At 39.8% G+C, this 19,561-nt stretch overlaps 1 protein-coding gene across 1 annotated transcript in view; it reads right to left on the bottom strand.

Moving 5' to 3' along the window:
* Window positions 1-939: 939 nt before the first annotated feature.
* Window positions 940-19,561, bottom strand: part of MED17 (mediator complex subunit 17) — a 30,116-nt gene continuing 11,494 nt past the window's right edge. The window contains exons 9-12 of the mRNA XM_027531480.1: window positions 8,575-8,712; window positions 5,604-5,721; window positions 3,799-3,958; window positions 940-2,331 (exon numbers count right to left, since the gene is read on the bottom strand). Coding sequence (XP_027387281.1) covers window positions 2,120-2,331; window positions 3,799-3,958; window positions 5,604-5,721; window positions 8,575-8,712 — 628 coding nt within the window. The 3' untranslated portion in view covers window positions 940-2,119. The remainder of the gene's footprint in view (window positions 2,332-3,798; window positions 3,959-5,603; window positions 5,722-8,574; window positions 8,713-19,561) is intronic.

Genomic DNA, 19,561 nt, shown 5'->3' with positions numbered 1-19,561 from the left:
AACCACTGCTGCCACAGCAACTGACCTGCCAGCCACTTTCCCATGCCTACCTTAGCTTCCATTCCTCTCAGACAGGAAATGACTGAGCTCTGAACGTGCCTTAAAACAATGGGGCAAGGAAGGCCTTTGATCACCCCTGTCCATTCCGACGAAGTATATGAGTGGGTGGTAATTATGCACGTATTCTCATCCGTTCTACTCCAAGACTGGTCCTTTTACTGGTTTGTGACAAGATAATCATAGAAACAAAATAAAACATTCAAACTTTTATATTTGACATTCAATTTATGTCCATTATAATAAAGAGGGGGCTTTCATTTTGTATCTTTTTAGATTTGTCTAGTAATTCTATTTTTAATAAATGTTATTATATATATATTTGGCTGCACTAGGTTCTAGTTGGGGCTCACGGGCTTCTCTCCCAGTTGTGGCATGTGGGTTTCTCTTGTTGTGACCAACGGGCTCTAGAGCACACGGGCTCAGCTGTGGCACACAGGCTTCTCTGCAGTTGAGACTCGTGAGCTTAGCTGCCCCTAAGGATGTGGGATCTTAGTTCCCTGACCAGGGATTGAACCCACATCCCCTGAATGATTCTTAACCACTGCACCACCAGGGAAGTCCCTCCAGTAATTCACTTTACTGTATTTTACCAAAAGTATCAATCAGCAAAGGATGGAAATGAAAAAAAATAAGTAAAAACTAGTCCTTTGCTGAAAGTTTGAGATTCATTGTACTGCAGTTTGAGCCTTCATAAAAGACTCCATATGTGAGCAGATGTGTACAGATTAGCTTACTATAATGTGCAAAGCAACTTTTGGGACACCATAACTTAGGAAGCACTGGAAATTTTTAAAATACTTGCAGATTTATATTAATCTTTTAATTTCCCTGGATAGAAAGATGCAGAAGCTTAATCAGAGGAGGCAAAAAACACACAAAAACACAAAAGTATTATTGTATTTCATGGCTTACAAGCTCCACTTATCTTTTAAAACAGAAATACAAAGGATTTTTAGTTACTTCGGTCATAAATTATTAAGATACCCATCTTTTAAAAATTGAAAGCCTTCCTCATAAGGAAACTACAGATTACTTACAGATTATTTTTAGTGGCACCAAAAGGCCCATAAACCCAAATTTCTTATTAAGGGAAGTTCTTCAGACACATTTTAGGGCTGGGGCACTATTTCTAAATTCATGTTATCTATTCTTTGCAAAATGTATTCCATTAATCCATTAGTATTTTTCCTGGGAAAATGCAGAGACCTAGTGAAATAAGATGGAACAAATTTTTAACCAGAAGCAGCAATCCAGGGTTGCTGGCTGAGGCTGGGGACTGCCAAGGTCAGGGTAAGGCAGGAGTGGAGCAAGGCAAATAAGGTCATTCAAGTGGGAAAAAAAGACCAAGGAGAAATGGAGGAAACCCTAAAGATACAATACTATCTGCCTTCTAAGCCTTCAGGTGGAGCTCTAAGGAATTTCTCAGCGGACTGAGACCCAGGCATGCGTAACAAAGACAATCAGAGGGAAAAGTACTTTATCCACTAACACAAGAGCTGGTTTTAATAGGTCTAATGGGGAGGGCAGGACAGGCTCCACTGGTTGGAAAGTACTTTGTTGCACTTAGGAGAAAGGATCTGCTTCTCTCATTGTGAGGGAATTTCTGTATGAAAGCTGGGTCTTAAGAGTGTTTAAATATTCTTAAGCAATAACAAACAATGGAATGATATGACATAATTCATTTAGGTTAAGAGTTCAGAGTGTCTGGAATTTTTAACCATAATCTTTATTTGATGTCAACATCAAAGGGATATTTTAAAAAGCTAATGTCAATCCATGTAGTAATGTTTCAAGTCAACTGCATAAAAAAAGTACATCTCTCCATGTTGGTATACCCTATAACTGTACATAAACTTTTGCATTTTAAAGCACTTGTCACTTATAAAGTGAAAGGTTTCAAAATGCTAAATAAACATTTGCTAATTATTACTTTTTAAAAACAATATTCCTTTAGAAGATTCCTCTTCTTTGTGCTTATTGTTGATCTGCAAACATTCCTGAAAGTTTCTGGAAACTTCTCTGGGGAAAAAAAATCTGGAAACTGGTCCAGAAAAAAAAATCACAGTAGACAAGGACTAAGTGCAGACATAAGCAGCTCCATTTTATAAACAAAGTTTCGGCCTTCCATTTTATTCCACTGAACTTCTTTGAATGGCCCACGAAGATGATTCCACTTGCTATCTTGTAAAACATCACTTTTTGGAAGGTCTTTACACTGGTTACGGGGAAACTGAACCATAATCTTGCTGCCACTTTCAGGGCCATTACGAACTGTGGAGCAAAACCAAAATATCAATATATTCATTTTCCAAGCTAGAAACAACAAAGATCACACAACTTCACTTTCCATGAGCATAAAAAGCCTTGTCTACCAACTCGAAAGTGCTTATTTAAAAGTACTTTTCAGGTTCAATATGCTAAAATAAAATTTACTAATTTATAGATATTGTGTGTATTTGTGTGTGTGCTCAGTAGTGTCTGACTCTGCAATCCCATGGACTGTAGCCAACCAGGCTCCTCTATCCACGTATAGTTTTCCAGACAAGAATACTGGAGTGGGTTGCCATTTCCTACTCCAGGGGATCCTCCCAACCCAGGGATCAAACTCAAGTCTCCTGCACTGGCAGGCGGAGTCTTTACCACTGTGCACGTGGAAAGCCCCTTATAGATACCAGGCTGGTAAAAATATTTATGAATTAACATTTGTAATACAAAAATGTGGCAATATACCTGTGGCAGATTCATTTTGATATTTGGCAAAACTAATACAATTATGTAAAGTTTAAAAATTAAATAAAATTGAAAAAAAAATAAAATTAAAAAGTCAAAAAAAAATGTGGCAAAGATGAGTGTTGGTTTAGGAAAATCAAATGTTCTATATATTTTCAGAACATCATTTTTTTTCCCTAAAATACTTGATAACCTAATCATTTAACAACTTGGTTAATATACACCCACAATGTGATGAAAGTCAAACGTTCAAAATCAGAACTGGAAGGAATGGATGAAAGATTATTCTGAATATGAACTTCAGGTTTTAATGAGGTTTTATAACTCAGGCAAGAAGAAAGGGTATTTAGAAATTCTTATCAATAATGGTCTTGCAATGATCAAGCCTACAGATTCACAAGCTGTGATCCTGTGGGGAAGAATGTCTAACTACCTCCTCTTTCAGATATTTAGAGCAAGTATTAAAGAAGATCACACTGAAACGATATAAATTTTCAACAAGACAAAATGTATACACGCCTATCAAAGTGCCCCATTCATGGTAGGTGCTTCACAAAACACCTCTCTGTTCTATCCCTTGACCATCTTTAGGATCAGATACTATTCTTCTTGCACATTTGCACCAGTGTATTTATAAACTTAAAAAAAAATTTTTGGCCCCATCATGCAGCATGTGGGATCTTAGTTCCCTGACCAGGGACTGAACCTGGGTCCATAGCAATGAAAGTGAGTCCTAATTACTGCAGGAGTAATAATGCTGATGGCATTTTTCAGATAATCTCCTAGGAAAATGTGTTGCCAACCAAAACATCTTTTATAACTACTATAAAAAGACATAATAACCTGTTGCTCTGAATAATAGCTATGATGAGATAAACACTCAACATAATTAATAAAGGAACTCACCTACTACAGAGGTAAGTTACTCTTATGTATGGTAACTACTAAAGCTAAGTGAAAAGGCCAAACTCCCAAAGGTCTCTTCACATTCAGAGAAGTAAAAAGTACCTGAGATAGCATAGTCACCGTTCGGGGAGGCCACAGTTATGGCAGAGGCATTGCCAATGCTCTCTACAGGCCCCAGTCCCACGTGATTACTGAAGCTCAGGACCTGCCAGCCCATAACCTTGGCTAGCTGCTGAACTGCGTGCACCTGATGCTGTGACATCTGTAAATGAAAAAGGAAACTTCATTGACAATCAGAACGGGTATTTACTTGGCAGTGACTTGACATCATGGCTGTAAAGTGAACTTTCATTGGGGTTTTCACTGCCTAGCAAAGGAACCCTATCTTATGTTTCAGGAATTCTCCTCTGTGTGGAGCAAGGGAACAAGATCCCACCTTCCACTGTAGAAGCTAAAACAGCCTGATACTTGTTTTCCTGTACACTGGCAGCAGGAACACAGCCCACAAGCTGAACTTGGCCAGCTGGAGCCTCCCACCTGGATCACTGAGTTTGGAGGAATGTTCAAACAGCAGTGTAGCTCAGTATCTTCCACTGATCCCATCAAGTCCACTCTCCAACCTACTTTGTTCTGGGAGGCTGTCACACTAATAGCTTTTGTACTGATCCTTAGTAAAGAGACAACCCTGAAACCACCCTGAGAGACCCTGACTGATGCACAGGGCAATTAAGAGTGCATCTGCCACCGGTGAGGAAGGTGGTGGTACTGGGATGCAGCAGCAGGGGCCCCGCCTGCCCGTGGTTCTCACATCCAGCCTCCTTTGATCCCGAGCCATTCTCAAGCCTTATTCTCTAGACTTCTTAGAAATTCTGGAAGTTCTTTAAAAGGCTTTCATTACACTTCTGCATGTGTGCTTAAGCTATCCAAAGCTATTTTAGGTACAATCAACCAAGAGCTGCCATACGTCACAAATGCCCTGTAAAGGCACCGAGGCAAATCAGTATAATAGATTACTGCTTCTATTATGGAGAGGGTCAGTATTTTTGTAAAAATTTCTGTGAAATATAAATATGTGTTTCATGTGAAAGATATATTAGCAGTGCAAAAACTGACCCTTTATCCCATAACTCGGTATTTCAATGGATCATCACAACTCCATGAAGAAGGTAGGAAAAATACTGTTCTTACTTTATAGATGAAAGAAAAAAAGGTCAAAAAATTTGTCCAATGTCACAAAGCAAGTCTGTGGTATAGTTGGTACTAGAACTCAACACTTTCCATACTGTCCCTTACTATGAGGAACGCTGTCCTAGGGCTTACACATAAAATGCTCCATTCATCATTATGGAGAATGGATACTATAGTTTTGTATTTGATCGTCCTTTCTCTGGTTTTCTTGGATTAATACTTCACTTTCATGTGGTCCTGGAGGTGTTGTAAATCTCGGCTAACAGGAGAAATTAAAAAAGTTTGGTAGTCTCAGAACTGGTCATGCATCTTAAATACAAACTAACAGTTGAAACAAATCTAGGACAGTTTATCAACATTTTCAATTAGCCAAAAGGTGGTAAAGTGTGCACGAGAAATCACTGTTTAGTCACTCAGTTGTTTCTGACTCTCTGTGACCCCCTGGACTGTTGCCCTCTAAGCTCCTCTGTCCATGGGGACCCTCCAGGCAAGAAGAGTTGCCATGCCCTGCTCCAGCAGATCTTCCTGATCCAGGATCAAACCCGCATCTCTTTGTGTCTCCTGCAATGGCAGATGGGTTCGTTACCACTGAGCTACCCGGGAAGCTCTGCACTAGAAATTAGTTGGCAAGAAGAAACAGCTTTTAAAAAATAATGTTACTTCTTATCGGCTTTGTTCTTTCAACGGGTAGAATGGAACGGGCTCAGGAGCTGTATTACCTGAGACAGAAGGAAGTCCTGAAGCTCCTGGCCCTCATGAGACAGTGTGATCACCCTCCCATCTCTGTGCACGACCCGGATCTGCTCAACTCCAATATTCAACTGCAGCTGAATGGACCTTTATAGACAACACACACTAAAAATCAGAAATGTCCAAAATTACCTTATACAAATGTCAAGAACCTTTAGAGCAAAGAAAAACAATACAACAGTTTTGATAATCTACACGAAGACCCATGGTGGGTAAGAGTTTCCTCAGGTTCAGTGAAAACTATCAGACTCTCACTAAACTACTGACACCACAGGCCACGGATCACCAGTCTACTCAGAAGGATGCGGGGCAGGAAGCACAGCTTGTCACCCTGCCAACAGCCCCTGCTCCTCTTCTCCTGAGGGCAGGAGGCTGTCAACACAGCAGCCACACACCTGTGTTAAATAAGAAGAGATGTGCACTGAGAGCTTGTGGGGCCTGCCCTGACCCAAAAACCTGGGTCCTCACAGGAGCCATGCACTCTTGCAACAGCTTCACAAGCCCGGATTCCAGGGTCCCCACAGGAGACTTGGCCCACTGATACCACTCACCCCACCCTGGGACATCCAAAGCCACCCCCAGCAAGGGCTTGTAATTTCTCCCAGTCCAGAACCATTTACCAACTGGGGATCATTTTTGCCATAAGCACTGTTGCCTAGTAACACACATGGCATCTTTCCTTATCAAGTTACGAGGTAACTAGAGTGAGAGAGTTAGCCAAAGGTCAAATTCTCATACAGAAAGGAAAAACGGTTAACTTTTCACTCTCTTCTGAAATAATCAGCTAACAAGTCAAAATATGTATGCTCTACTAACTCAGCTTAGGTCAAACAAACTCATAAAATAGCCAACGAATATATATATACAGGTCACAAATCTCTTCCAAGTCAGTTCACAAATTTTTAGCATATGACATGTACAAGAAACACAAAACTCCTCCAATAATACAGGTGAACAAATGCAGGAAAAAACAGCATTATAGCTTTCCACATCTGATAGTACCTCTTTTTTCCTAACTTTGCTTTTACAGCCAATATTTAAGAATAAAAAACATTTTGGTAACTATATAAAACTGTAATTTTGATGAATAAAAGTTTATACATTTCTTTTGAAGGGAAAAAAACAAAACAAAACAAAATTTACAAGGCTTAAAGAAGAAAAAGACTTATAAATCTAACCACATTTCTGAATCTTCTTTTTTAAACCCAGGTATAAGGAAAAAGAAAGTCGTATCACTACTGGTGGACGCATACACATGGCAATCACTCTGAAAGCAAATCAGGGGACTTTCCTGGTGGTCCAGTGGTTATCCTCCAATGTAGGGAACTAGGGTTCAATCCTTGGTCATGGAACTAAAATCCCACATGCTGTGGGGCAACTGAGCCCACACACCACGACTGGAGAGAACCTTGCAAACCACCAGCACCGCCACAGAAGGATCCTACATGCCGCACAAAGGCCCTAAGTGCCACACTAAGACCCAATACAGCCAAAGAAAGAAAGAATTTTTAAAAAGGAAGCAGAAAGAAAAGCATATCAGTAACAACAATGAAAATCTTAAATGTCCTTATCTTTTGACACAGCAATTACACTTGGAGGACTTTATCCTATAGACATGGTTGCACACGTACAAATCACTGTTCTGGCATCCAACTAAAATAAAATGTTCAATGACAGGAATTTGGGGGGGAGGGGGTTCTAAGAAAGAGAACTACTTTCAATTTTAAAAAGTGTAAGATGACCCTACCAGCTACAGAAGGTAGGTAAGGACATTCTATACTGCCTTCCACTTTCTCTCCTGTCCTGACACTGACTTCTCTTCACAGAAGTTTAAAAGGTATATGCTGGATTCAATGCCCATAATCCCACAGTTGTTTCATATTAGCTGTAGATGCAAACAATTCCAAGTTGATCAATTTTTTCTTTTCCTTTCCTTAGTGCTGTAGGTTTGTACCTTTTGACCACCTTCACCAACATCCCACTACTGAAAACAACCAATCTACTATCTGTGTATTAACTTGTGATTTATGAACATACATCAAGTAGACAGCTTCTCCAGGAATGCTGGGGACAGAAGTCATTAAGGGCACAATCATGAACTGGAATAGACACAGGGGTTGTTTTAGGCTAAACGTTATGGAAAGTATGGGCTCTAACATAAACGACCCTCTTTACTTCAAATACCAGAGACTGGCCATGGCCTCCAGGCAAGAACTGAAGCGGATCAGAGTCTGAGGAAGCATGGCGGGCTTTCCACTCAGTGCTGGGGTTCACTTCTGATCATAGCTCAAACATGCGGCATTTACATAGAGACTATGTAAATAGTCTCTGTGACTGCTAAGTCACTGCTAAGTCACTTCAGTCGTGTCCAACTCTGTGTAACCCCACAGATGGCAGCCCACCAGGCTCCCCCGTCCCTGGGATTCTCCAGGCAAGAACACTGGAGTGGGTTGCCATTTCCTTCTCCAATGCATTAAAGTGAAAGTGAAGTCGCTCAGTCATGTCCGACCCTCAGCGACCCCATGGACTGCAGCCTTCCAGGCTCCCCCATCCATGGGATTTTCCAGGCAAGAGTACTGGAGTGGGGTGCCATTGCCTTCTCCAGAGACTATTAAATAGAGACTATTTTGGACATTCTTGCCTGTCATTTTTTTTTTCTTCCCTGTATATTTTGGCCTCACCACGTGGCATGTGGGATCTTAGTTCTCCAACCAAGGATAGAACCCACAACCCGTGCCGAGGAAGCATGGAGTCTTAATCCCTGGACTGCCACGGAAGTCCTTATCTCTTACTTTTAAAAACACTCTACAGCTCAAATAATTTACTGGAATGTTATGCTTCCCTATCAAACAAAACCCAAAATCTTGATGTAATCACTCTGCAAACATCAATACATAATAAGCAACTTAATGTATTAAACAACTTCTTTTCAATACTTACTTGCATATCTGTTCATAGCCTTGCGATGTGATTAAGACTTTCACACTAGATTCATAAACATCATTAATATTTGACCAATGAGCCTGTATCTGAGGATCTTCAATGCGACTTGCTAAGCTGTCAATGGTTGCAGCAGTCCTTTTAAAGAAAAGAAGTTAAAAATTTTTATAGTCACCATATAAAATAATAAGGTGATAAACTGCTTATCAGTTTTATGGCTATTTGAAAACAGATGGTGACTTTCTGAAAATACCACTATTTGAAAAGCAAAGATTTAACAGAAAAGTCAGATGTAGCTCTGATGTACTGGTTCTCAACTTCACATCACAACACATTCTCAGGCCACACTGATTTCCTTTTAACTCCATTTGTTTTCTGCCACTCAGAAAATCCTACCAGAACACAAGTGAAAGGCATACTTGTAGAGTACTAATCTAATCTCTAAAAATAATATAAATTATTCATAAATATCAGTATTTGATCCCTGGTAACAAATAACTTGGGATATATCCACACTTGAGAACTATTACTGTCATGGAATTAGTATTTTCAAGAAAAGCTAGAAAGATTTACTGCACAATTAAAACCTATACCCCAAGAAAGATATGTATAAGTGAGAAATAAGATTTATTAAGTGATTATGTACCAAATACTGTAATAAGTGCTTTCATGAATTATTTTAACCTTATGAACAACAAAAGTAGACACTACTACTATTACCTCCATTTTTCAGAAGGAACAAAAGCAGTTTAGCGAAGTTTAGTGACTTGCCCAAAGTTTGAAGCTATTTGGGGCAGAAAATCTGGAAGTCTAACTCCAGAGCCAATAATCTTTCCTTTACATTTTATACACACTAATGAATAGCCACTGCCTAGAAACAAAGCATAAATTATGTAAATCAACCAAACTACAAGATCCTCAGTGTCTAAAATCTGATATTAGCACTTTATCAGCTAGAGAAGGAAAAGGAATGAGGAAATGGAAGAAATGAGACTAGCTACTGAGGACAGGTGATTTTTATATCAATTTTTATATGCTCTTGTATCCTGTTCCTGCTCTAGTACTAATTTCTTTCAGTCCATTTTTAACTTTCCCTTCTTCTTCTGTGATTTGTTTCCCTGGCAGTGCTTCAAGAATTTTTACAGCAGATAAATATGTGAGAGTTTTCATCTCAGTGTTAATATATATCAACAAATTGGAAATAAAAAGATATATAGCAATTGAGAATTGGTAAAAGAAATCATGGAATATTTACACAATGGGCTATCACATAGCTATTAAAATATCTTTGAAGGTAGGGTATAAAATTTTATGATACCATATTTACTTAAAAAAAAAATGCCCTGACACATATACTGTTGACCCATGAACAATGGGTCTGAACTGCACCTGTACACTTACAAGAGAATCTTTTTCACAAAATAATTACTATAACACTGCACAATTCATGGTTGCTTAAATCCAGGAATGGCAGATCTGGGAAATGGAGGAACTGCCTGTTTGGTGCCCAAGCATAACTTATATCTGGATTTTCAATACAGAGGGTCGGTACCCCTAACTCTTGTGTTGTTCAATGGTCAAATGTATGTAAAAATATATGAATGTTAACTGTACGGAATTACACAGATGGGGCAATACATTTAGAACATTATTTCTATACCTAACGGGAGAAAAGGGAACATTTTTTAAAGTTTTGCTGCTTCCAAGATTACAACTACTATTCTGAAATGCATTAGCTGCTCACTTGTATCTGACTCTCTGTGACCCCATGGTTGCATGGACTATAGCCCGCCAGGATCCTCTGTCCATGAAATTCTCCAGGCAAGAATACTGGAGTAGGTAGCCAATCCCTTCTCCAGGGGATTTTCCCGACCAGGAATCTAACCCAGGTCTCCTGCATTGCAGGCAGGCAGATTCTTTATTGCCTGAGCCACCAGGGAAGCCCAATTCTGAAACAAAATGGTTCTAAAGATAACTTTTCCCATGCCCCTCATTTATTTCAGGGAATATTTAACTTTATGGTTAATCAGAAATTTTCAACATTAACATACTCAATAGCTTTTATACTTGAAATGTACAAATGGAAAGTAACAGTCATCTAACATAGTACTCCTACTGTTTATAAGGAACCTGTGTATCCACTATTCAATTTGACCAGAGTCCTTTAACCCCAATTGAGAGAGGATTAGATATTAAGTGCTGCTGCTGCTAAGTCACGTCAGTCATGTCCAACTCTGCTCGACCCCATAGATGGCGGCCCACCAGGTTCCCGTCCCTGGGATTCTCCAGGCAAGCATAGTGGAGTGGGTTGCCATTTCCTTCTCCAGTACATGAAAGTGAAAAGTGAAAGTGAAGTTGCTCAGTCGTGTCTGACTCTTTGCGACCCCATGGACTGTAGCCTACCAGGCTCCTCCATCCATGGGATTTCCCAGGCAAGAGTACTGGAGTGGGCTGCCACTGCCTTGAAGTGAAGTGAAGTGAAGTCACTCAGTCGTGTCCGACTCTTTGCGATCCCTACCAGGCTCCTCCCTCCATGGGATTCTCCAGGCAAGACTACTGGAGTGGGTTGCCATTTCTTTCTCCAGGGGACCTTCCTGACCCAGGGATCGAATCCGGGTTTCCCACATTCCAGGCAGATGCTTTAACCTCTAAGCCACCAGGGAAGCCACTGCCTTAACTTGCCCCAAATTACTCAGCAAGTGGCTGAGCCCTGGCTGAAGTGTATCTTTCATCCTGAATTCCGTACTCCTTTCAATGTATCATGCTGTTGTCTCAACATGTCTTCCAAATTCATTTTACTGAAAGTTTCCATCCTGAGACTAATATAAAACCATGACAAATAAAGCTATGACTGTATTAACAGGAAAAATAAAATTCAAAGTAAAATGTCATCCACAAAAACAGTGTGCCCTCGCCTGCTGAGTACCATCAAGGCACCATCACTGAAAGAAGTAAAAACAGACCTCTTCACTAAGTGCCAATAAGGAAACAGAAGAGCACCCTGTGGCATTTGGAAAAGACTTTGTTTAGGGCCAATCATGCCAAGTTCTTTAGTAAATGATGTACGGAAGAAAGAAAATCAGAGGGCGGTCCCAAGATGGTCGAGGAATAGGATGGGGAAACCACTTTCTCCCCCATAAATTCATCAAAAAATCATCTGAATGCTGAGCAACTTCCACAAAACAATTTCTGAACACTGGCAGAAGACACCAGGCACCCAGAAAGGCAGCCTACTCACTTCAAAAGGAGGCAGGACAAAATATATAAAAGACAAAGAGACAAAAGAGTTAGGGACAGAGACCTGTCTTGGGGAGGGAGTCGTGAAGGAGGAGAAGTTTCCAAACAGCAGGAAACCCTCTCACCAGCGGGTCTGTGGGTAGTTTTTGAGTGTCAGAGGGCAACATAACCAAGAGAGAGAAAAAAAAAACCCACAAAATACACGCCTAACCGCAACTCCCAGGGGAGAAGCAGCCCGGATGCTTGCCTCCGCCACCAGCGAGCAGGGGATGGACAGGGAGGCGCAGGCTCTAACCTAAGGTGCAGCCTGGCCCGCACACAGAACAAAGGACTGAGCGATCACCAAAGGAGAGCTGGCCGGCTGCAGACCGGCCCCTCCCCCCCGCCAGAGGCAAAGAGGCAGGTGAGCGACAGTCAGAGCCAGAAGGCAAGGGGCAATCTTGGCCCCAGGGCAGGGCAACCTCAACCAAATTGTGAGCGGGCTCCTAGTTGCTAACCATGTCCTCCTGGTGTCCTGGATGGCTGACACCTGCCAGGAGGGTTGCAGCCTGAGATTAGCTCACCAGAGGACACACACAGTACACCCAGGAAACCGAGCGTCCAGGACCGGGGAGGTGATTAAGACACACGGCCCACCTGGGTAGAGTGTGCTCGCCAAGCACCTGGTTGCCGGAGCTGCTCGGACCTGGGAAGGGCACAAAATGCAGGCCCAGCCAAGTCTGTGCCCTTGTGGAGTACCTAAGAATCTGAGCAGCTTAGAGCTGGGAAGTGCACAAAATGCAGGGCCCGCTTTGGACAGTGCCCTGCAGAGCACCCTGGAGCCTGAGCAGTGTAGACCCGTAAAGCAAACGCCATGAGTGGGGGCAGACTCAGTGTGGTCCACATACTGCGAGCACTCCCCACATACGCCAGTGATATTTGTTTGCAGTGTTCCTCCCTCCCCACAGCACAACTGAACAAGTGAGCCTAAATAAGTGACCACCTTCACTCCCTTGTTTCAGGGCAGAAATTAGAAACAGAGGAAGCCAAATGAAGCAAACAAGAGGGAACCGCTCTGGAACTGACAGGTGCAACTGATTAAAACCCTGTAGTTAACTGAGAACTGGAGGGGGCCTCTGTACAAGGAACTATCTGAAACTGAACTGACCCCACACTGCCCGCAACAGCTCCAGAGAAATTCCTAGATATATTTTTACTATTATCCCTTTAAAAATTTTTAAGTTCTTTATTGCTCCTTTAATTTTCATTTTTATAACCTATTATTACCTTGCAAAAAAAAAGACCCTATTTTTAAAGCAAATTTCATACATATATTTTTTATAATTTTTGTGATTGATTTTGTTTTCTATTTTTAATATTGTATTTTTGAGACTCTATTCTCTACTCTAGATTTTTAATCTTGGCTTTCTGGTATTTGTTATCAATTTTTTACCTTTAAGAATCTAATCTCCAGTATCCATTTTCACTTACGGATGTGATTACTAGCTTGATTACTCTCTCTCCTTTTGATTCTCCCTTTTCTCCTGGTCACCTCTATCTCCTCCTTCCCCCCTCTTCTCCATGTAACTCCGTGAACTTCTCTGAGTGTTCCAGACTGTGGAGAACACATAGGGAATTGATTACCGGCTAGACTGCTCTCTCCCCTTTTGATTCCCCCTATTCTCTTCCTGGTCACCTCTATCTCCCTCCTCCCTCTTCTCTTCTCCATGTAATTCTGTGAACCTCTCTGGGTGTCCCTCACTGTGGAGAATTTTTTCACCATTAACCAAGATGTTTTATCATCTGCACTCTATGGATGGATAAGTCTTGAGGCTACTGTAAGAATAAGACTGAAAGCCAGAGGCAGGAGGCTTAAATCCAAAACTTGAGAACTCCTGATCCCAGGGAATATTAATAGACTAGAGCTCCTCCAAAAGCGTCCATACTGACACGGAAACCAAGCTCCACCCAAGAGCCAACAAATACCAGAGCAAGACACACCAAGCTAATTCTCCAGCAAAGCAGGAACACAATCCTGAGCATTAAAAGACAGGCTGCCCAAAGCCATGCCAAACCCATCGATGCCCTAAAACTCACTACTGGACACTTCATTGCACTTCAGAGAGAAGAGATCCAGCTCCACCCACGAGAACACAGATGCAAGCTTCCCTAACCAGGAAACCTTGACAAGCCACTTGTCCAACCCCACCCACAGGGAGGAACCTCCACAATAAAGAGGAACCACAAACTTCCAGAAAGGGTACCCCAAACACAGCAATCTAAACAAAATGAAAAGGGAGAGAAATATTCAGCAGGTAAAGGAACATGATAAATGCACACCAAACCAAACCAGAGGAGGAGATAGGAGTCTACCTGAAAAAGAATTCAGAATAATGATAGTAAAGATGATCCAAAATCTTGAAAACAAAATGGAGTTACAGATAAACAGACTAGAGGCAAGGATTGAGAAGATGCAGGGAATGTTTAACAAGGACCTAGAAGAAATAAAAAAGAGTCAGTCAATAATGAATAACACAATAACTGAGATCAAAAGCAATCTGGAGGTAACCAACAGTAGAATAACTAAGGCAGAAGATAGTACAAGTAAGATGGAAGATAGAATGGTGGAAATAAAATGAAGCAGAGAGGAAAAAAGGAAAAAAGAATTAAAAGAAATGAGGACAAGCTCAGAGACCTCTGGGACAATGTTAAATGCCCCAACATTCGAATCATAGGAGTCCCAAAACAAGAAGACAAAAGAAAGGCTATGAGAAAATACTTGAGGACATAATAGTTGAAAACTTACCTAAAATTGGGCAGGAAATAGCCACCCAAGTCCAAGAAACCCAGAGAGTCCCAAACAGGATGAACCCAAGGCGAAACACCGCAAGACACATATTAATCATATTAACGAAGATCAAACACAAAGAACAAATACTAAAAGCAGTAAGATAAAAGCAACAAGTAATACACAAGGAGATCCCCATAAGGGTAACAACTCATCTTTCAATAGAAACTCTTCAGGCCAGAAGGGACTAGCAGGACATACTTAAAGTGATGAAACAGAAAAACCTACAACCCAGATTACTATACCCAGCCAGGATCTCATTCAAATATGAAGGAGAAATCAAAAGCTTTACAGACAAGCAAAAGCTGAGAGAATTCAACACCACCAAACCAGCTCTTTAACAAATGCTAAAGGATCTTCTCTAGACAGGAAACACAGAAAAGGTGTATAAACTCAAACCCAAAACAACAAAGTAAATGACAGCAGGATCACACTTTTCAATACTTACCTTAAATGTAAATGGGTTGAATATCCCAACCAAAAGACAAAGACTGGCTGAATGGATACAAAAACAAGACCCCCATAATGCTGTCTACAAGAGACCCACCTCTAACAAAGGGACACATACAGAATGAAAGTGAAGGACTGGAAAAAGATATTTCACGCAAATGGAGACCAAAAGAAAGCAGTAGCAATACCCATATCAGATAAAATAGACTTTGAAATAAAGGCCGTGAAAAGAGACAAAGAAGAACAGTACATAGTGTTCAAAGGATAAATCCAAGAAGAGGTTTAAAACAATTATAAATATATATGCACCCAACATAGGAGCACCAGAATAGGTAAGGCAAATGTTAACAAGTATGAAAGGGGAAATTAACAATAATAGTGGGAGATTCTAATACCCCACTCACACCTATGGATAGATCAACCAAACAGAAAATTAGCAAGGAAATACAAACTTTAAATGATACAATGAATACAGTTAGACATAATTGATATCTATAGGACATTTCACCTCAAAACAATGAATTTCACCTTTTTCTCAAGGCACACGAACATTCTCCAGGTTAGATCACATCCTGGCCATAAATCTAGCCTTGGTAAATTCAAAAAAACTGAAATCATTCCAAGCATATTTTCTGACCACAATGCAGGAAGATCAGATGTCAATTACAGAAGAAAAACTATTAAAAACCCCAACATATGGAGGCTGAACAACATGCTGCTGAATAAACAACAAATCACAGAAGAAATCAAAATATGCATAGAAACAAATGAAAACACGACAAACCAAAACTTATGGGATTCAGTAAAAGCAGTGCTCTGAGGAGGTTCATAGCAACACAAGCTTACCTCAAGAAACAAGAGAAAAATAAATAACCTAACTTCACACCTAAAGCAACTTGAAAAAGAAGAAATGAAGAACCCCAGGGTTAGTAGAAGGAAAGAAATCATAAAAATCAGGGCAGAAATAAAAGAAAAAGAAATAAAGGAGACTACAGCAAAAATCAACAAAACTAAAAGCTGGTTTTTTGAGAAGATAAAATAGACAAACTATTAGCCAGACTCATCAAACAAAAAAGCAACAAGAATCAAATCAATCAAATTTGAAATGAAAATGGAGAAATCACAACAGACAACACAGATATACAAAGGATCATAAGAAACTACTATCAGCAACTATATGACAATAAAATGGACAACTTGGAAGAAATGGACAAATTCTTAGAAAAGTATAACTTTCCAAAACTGAACCAGGAAGAAATAGAAAATCTTAACAGACCTATCACAAGCACAGAAATAGAAACTGTACTCAAACATCTTCCAACAAACAAAAGCCCAGGACCAGATGGCTTCACAGCTGAATTCTACCAAAAATTTAGAGAAGAGCTAACACCTATCCTACTCAAACTCTTCCAGAAAATTGCAGAGGAAGGTAAACTGCCAAACTCATTCTACGAGGCCACCATCACCCTAATACCAAAGCCAGACAAAGATGCCACAAAAACAGAAAACTACAGGCCAATATCACTGATGAACACAGATGCAAAAATCCTTAACAAAATTCTAGCAAACAGAATCCAACAACATACTAAAAAGATCATACATCATGATCAAGTGGGCTTTATCCCAGGGATGCAAAGATTCTTCAGTATTCACAAATCAATCAACATATTCACAAATCAATCAACATACTTGACATTAACAAATTGAAAGATAAAAACTACATGATTATCTCAAAGGTGCAGAGAAAGCCTCTGACAAAATTCAACATCCATTTATGATAAAAACCCTCCAAAAGCAGGCATAAAAGGACATACTTCAACATATTAAATGCCATATATAATAAACCCACAGCAAACATTATCCTCAATGGTGAAAAACTGAAAGCATTTTCCCTAAAGTCAGGAACAAGACAAGGGTGCCCACTCTCACCACTACTATTCAACATAGTTTTGGAAGTTTTAGCCACAACAATCAGAGAAAAAAAGAAATAAAAGGAATCCAGATTGGAAAAGAAGAAGTAAAACTCTCACTGTTTGCAGATGACATGATTCTCCACATAGAAAACCCTAAAGACTCCACCAGAAAATTACTAGAGCTAATCAATGAATATAGTAAAGCTGCAGGATATAAAATTAATACACAGAAATCCCCTGCATTCCTATACACTAACAATGAAAAACAGAGAAATTAAAGAAACAATTCCATTCACCATTGCAACAAAAAGAATAAAATACTTAGGACTAAATCTACTTAAAGAAACAAAAGACCTATATACAGAAAACTATAAAATACTGATGAAAGAAAATAAAAGATGACACAAATAGATGGAGAAATATACCAAGTTCATGGATCAGAAGAATCAATGTAAATGAGTATACTACCCAAAGCAATCTACAGATTCAATGCAATCCCTATCAAGCTACCAACGGTATTTTTCACAGAACTAGAACAAATAATTTCAACATTTGTATGGAAATACAAAAAACCTCAAATAATCAAAGCAATCTTGAGAAAGAAGAATGGAACTGGAGGAATCAACCTGCCTGACTTCAGACTATACTATAAAGCTATAGTTATCAAGACAGTATGGTACTGGCACAAAGACAGAACTATAGATCAATGGAACAAAATAGAAAGCCCAGAGATAAATCCACACACCTATGGATACCTTATCTTTGAGAAAGAAAGCAAGAATATACAATGGAGAAAAGACAATCTCTTTAACAAGTGGTGCTGGGAAAACTGGTTAACCATTTGTAAAAGAATGAAACTAGAACACTTTCTAACACTATACACAAAATTAAACTCAAAATGGATTAAAGATCTAATGTAAACTATAAAACTCTTAGAGGAAAACATAGGCAAAACACTCTGACATAAATCACAGCAGGATCCTCTATGACCCACCTCCCAGAGTAATGGGAATAAAAGCAAAAATAAACAAATGGGACCTAATTAGACTTAAAACCTTTTGCACAACAAAGGAAACTCTAAGCAAGGTGAAAAGACAGCCTTCAGAGTGGGAGAAAATAATAGCAAATGAAGCAACTGACAGAGAATTATTGTCAAAAATATACAAGCTGATCATGCAGCTCAATACTAGAAAAATAAATGACCCAATCAAAAATTGGGCCAAAGAACTAAACAGATATTTCTCCAAAGATGACATACAGATGGCTAACAAACACATGAAAAGATGCTCAACATCACTCATCATCAGAGAAATGCAAATCAAAACCACAATGAGGTACCATTTCAAGTCAGTCAGAATGGCGGCTATCCAAAAGTGTACAAACAATAAATACTGGAGAGGGTGTGGAGAAAAGGGAACCCTCTTACACTGTTGGTGGGAATGCAAACTAGTACAGCCACTATGGAGAACAGTGTGGAGATTCCTTAAAAAACTGGAAATAGAACTGCCATACGACCCAACAATTCCACTGCTGGGTGTACACACCGAGGAAACCAGAATTGAAAGCGACACATGTACCCCAATGTTCATCGCAGCATTGTTTATAATAGCCAGGACATGGAAGCAACCTAGATGTCCATCAGCAGATGAATGGATAAGAAAGTTGTGGTACACATACACAATGGAATATTAGTCAGCTATTAAAAAGAATGTATTTGAATCAGTTCTAATGATGTGGATGAAACTGGAGCCTATTATACAGAGTGAAGTCAGTCAGAAAGAAGAAGACCAAAACAGTACATTAATGCATATATATGTAATTTAGAAAGATGGTAATGATGACCCTATATGCAAGACAGCAAAAGAGACACAGATGTATAGATCAGTCTTTTGGACTCTGTGGCAGAAAGTGAGGGTGGGATGATTTGAGAGAATAGCACTGAAACATGTATTATTACCGTATGTGAGACAGATCACCAGTCCAATTGAGATGCATGAAACAGGGCACTCAAAGCCAGTGCACTGGGAACAACCCTGAGGGTTAGGATGGGGAGGGAGGCGGGAGGGGGGTTCAGGATGGGGGACACATGTACACCCATGGCTGATTCATGTCAATGTATGGCAAAACCACTACAATGTTGTAAAGTAATTAGCCTCCAATTAAAATAAATAAAATTTTTAAAAAAAAGCAAAAATGAGCTTTGAAGTTAGGCCTAAATCCTGACTTTGCTAAGCTTTTAGTTGTATAACCTTGAGCAAGTGGAACAACTTCTCTGAATCCCAGTTTTACCATCGTAAAAAATGTGCTAACACGACCTGACCCACAACTAAGCATCAAATAAGTCAACATATAGGAGAGTGCCTTCCAAAATCCTAAAAATGCGGGACAACCGAAAAATATATGGAAAGCTTCAAAAAAGGTTTCAACCAATTCAGGAAAAGTAGCTCATGGACGGGTTATCATAGAAAGTTTGGTATTCCAAGGCACGTTCCTACTCAGCTGTCTTTCAAAACTTTAATGCCAAGTGTTGGAAACAAAAAAGTTACATGGGCAATAGATC

This window comes from Bos indicus x Bos taurus, chromosome 29 (genome assembly GCF_003369695.1).
Source record: "Bos indicus x Bos taurus breed Angus x Brahman F1 hybrid chromosome 29, Bos_hybrid_MaternalHap_v2.0, whole genome shotgun sequence".
Classification (NCBI taxonomy): Eukaryota; Metazoa; Chordata; class Mammalia; order Artiodactyla; family Bovidae; genus Bos; species Bos indicus x Bos taurus.
Note: the sequence above shows the minus strand (reverse complement) of the source record. Positions and strands in the feature narration are given on the sequence as shown.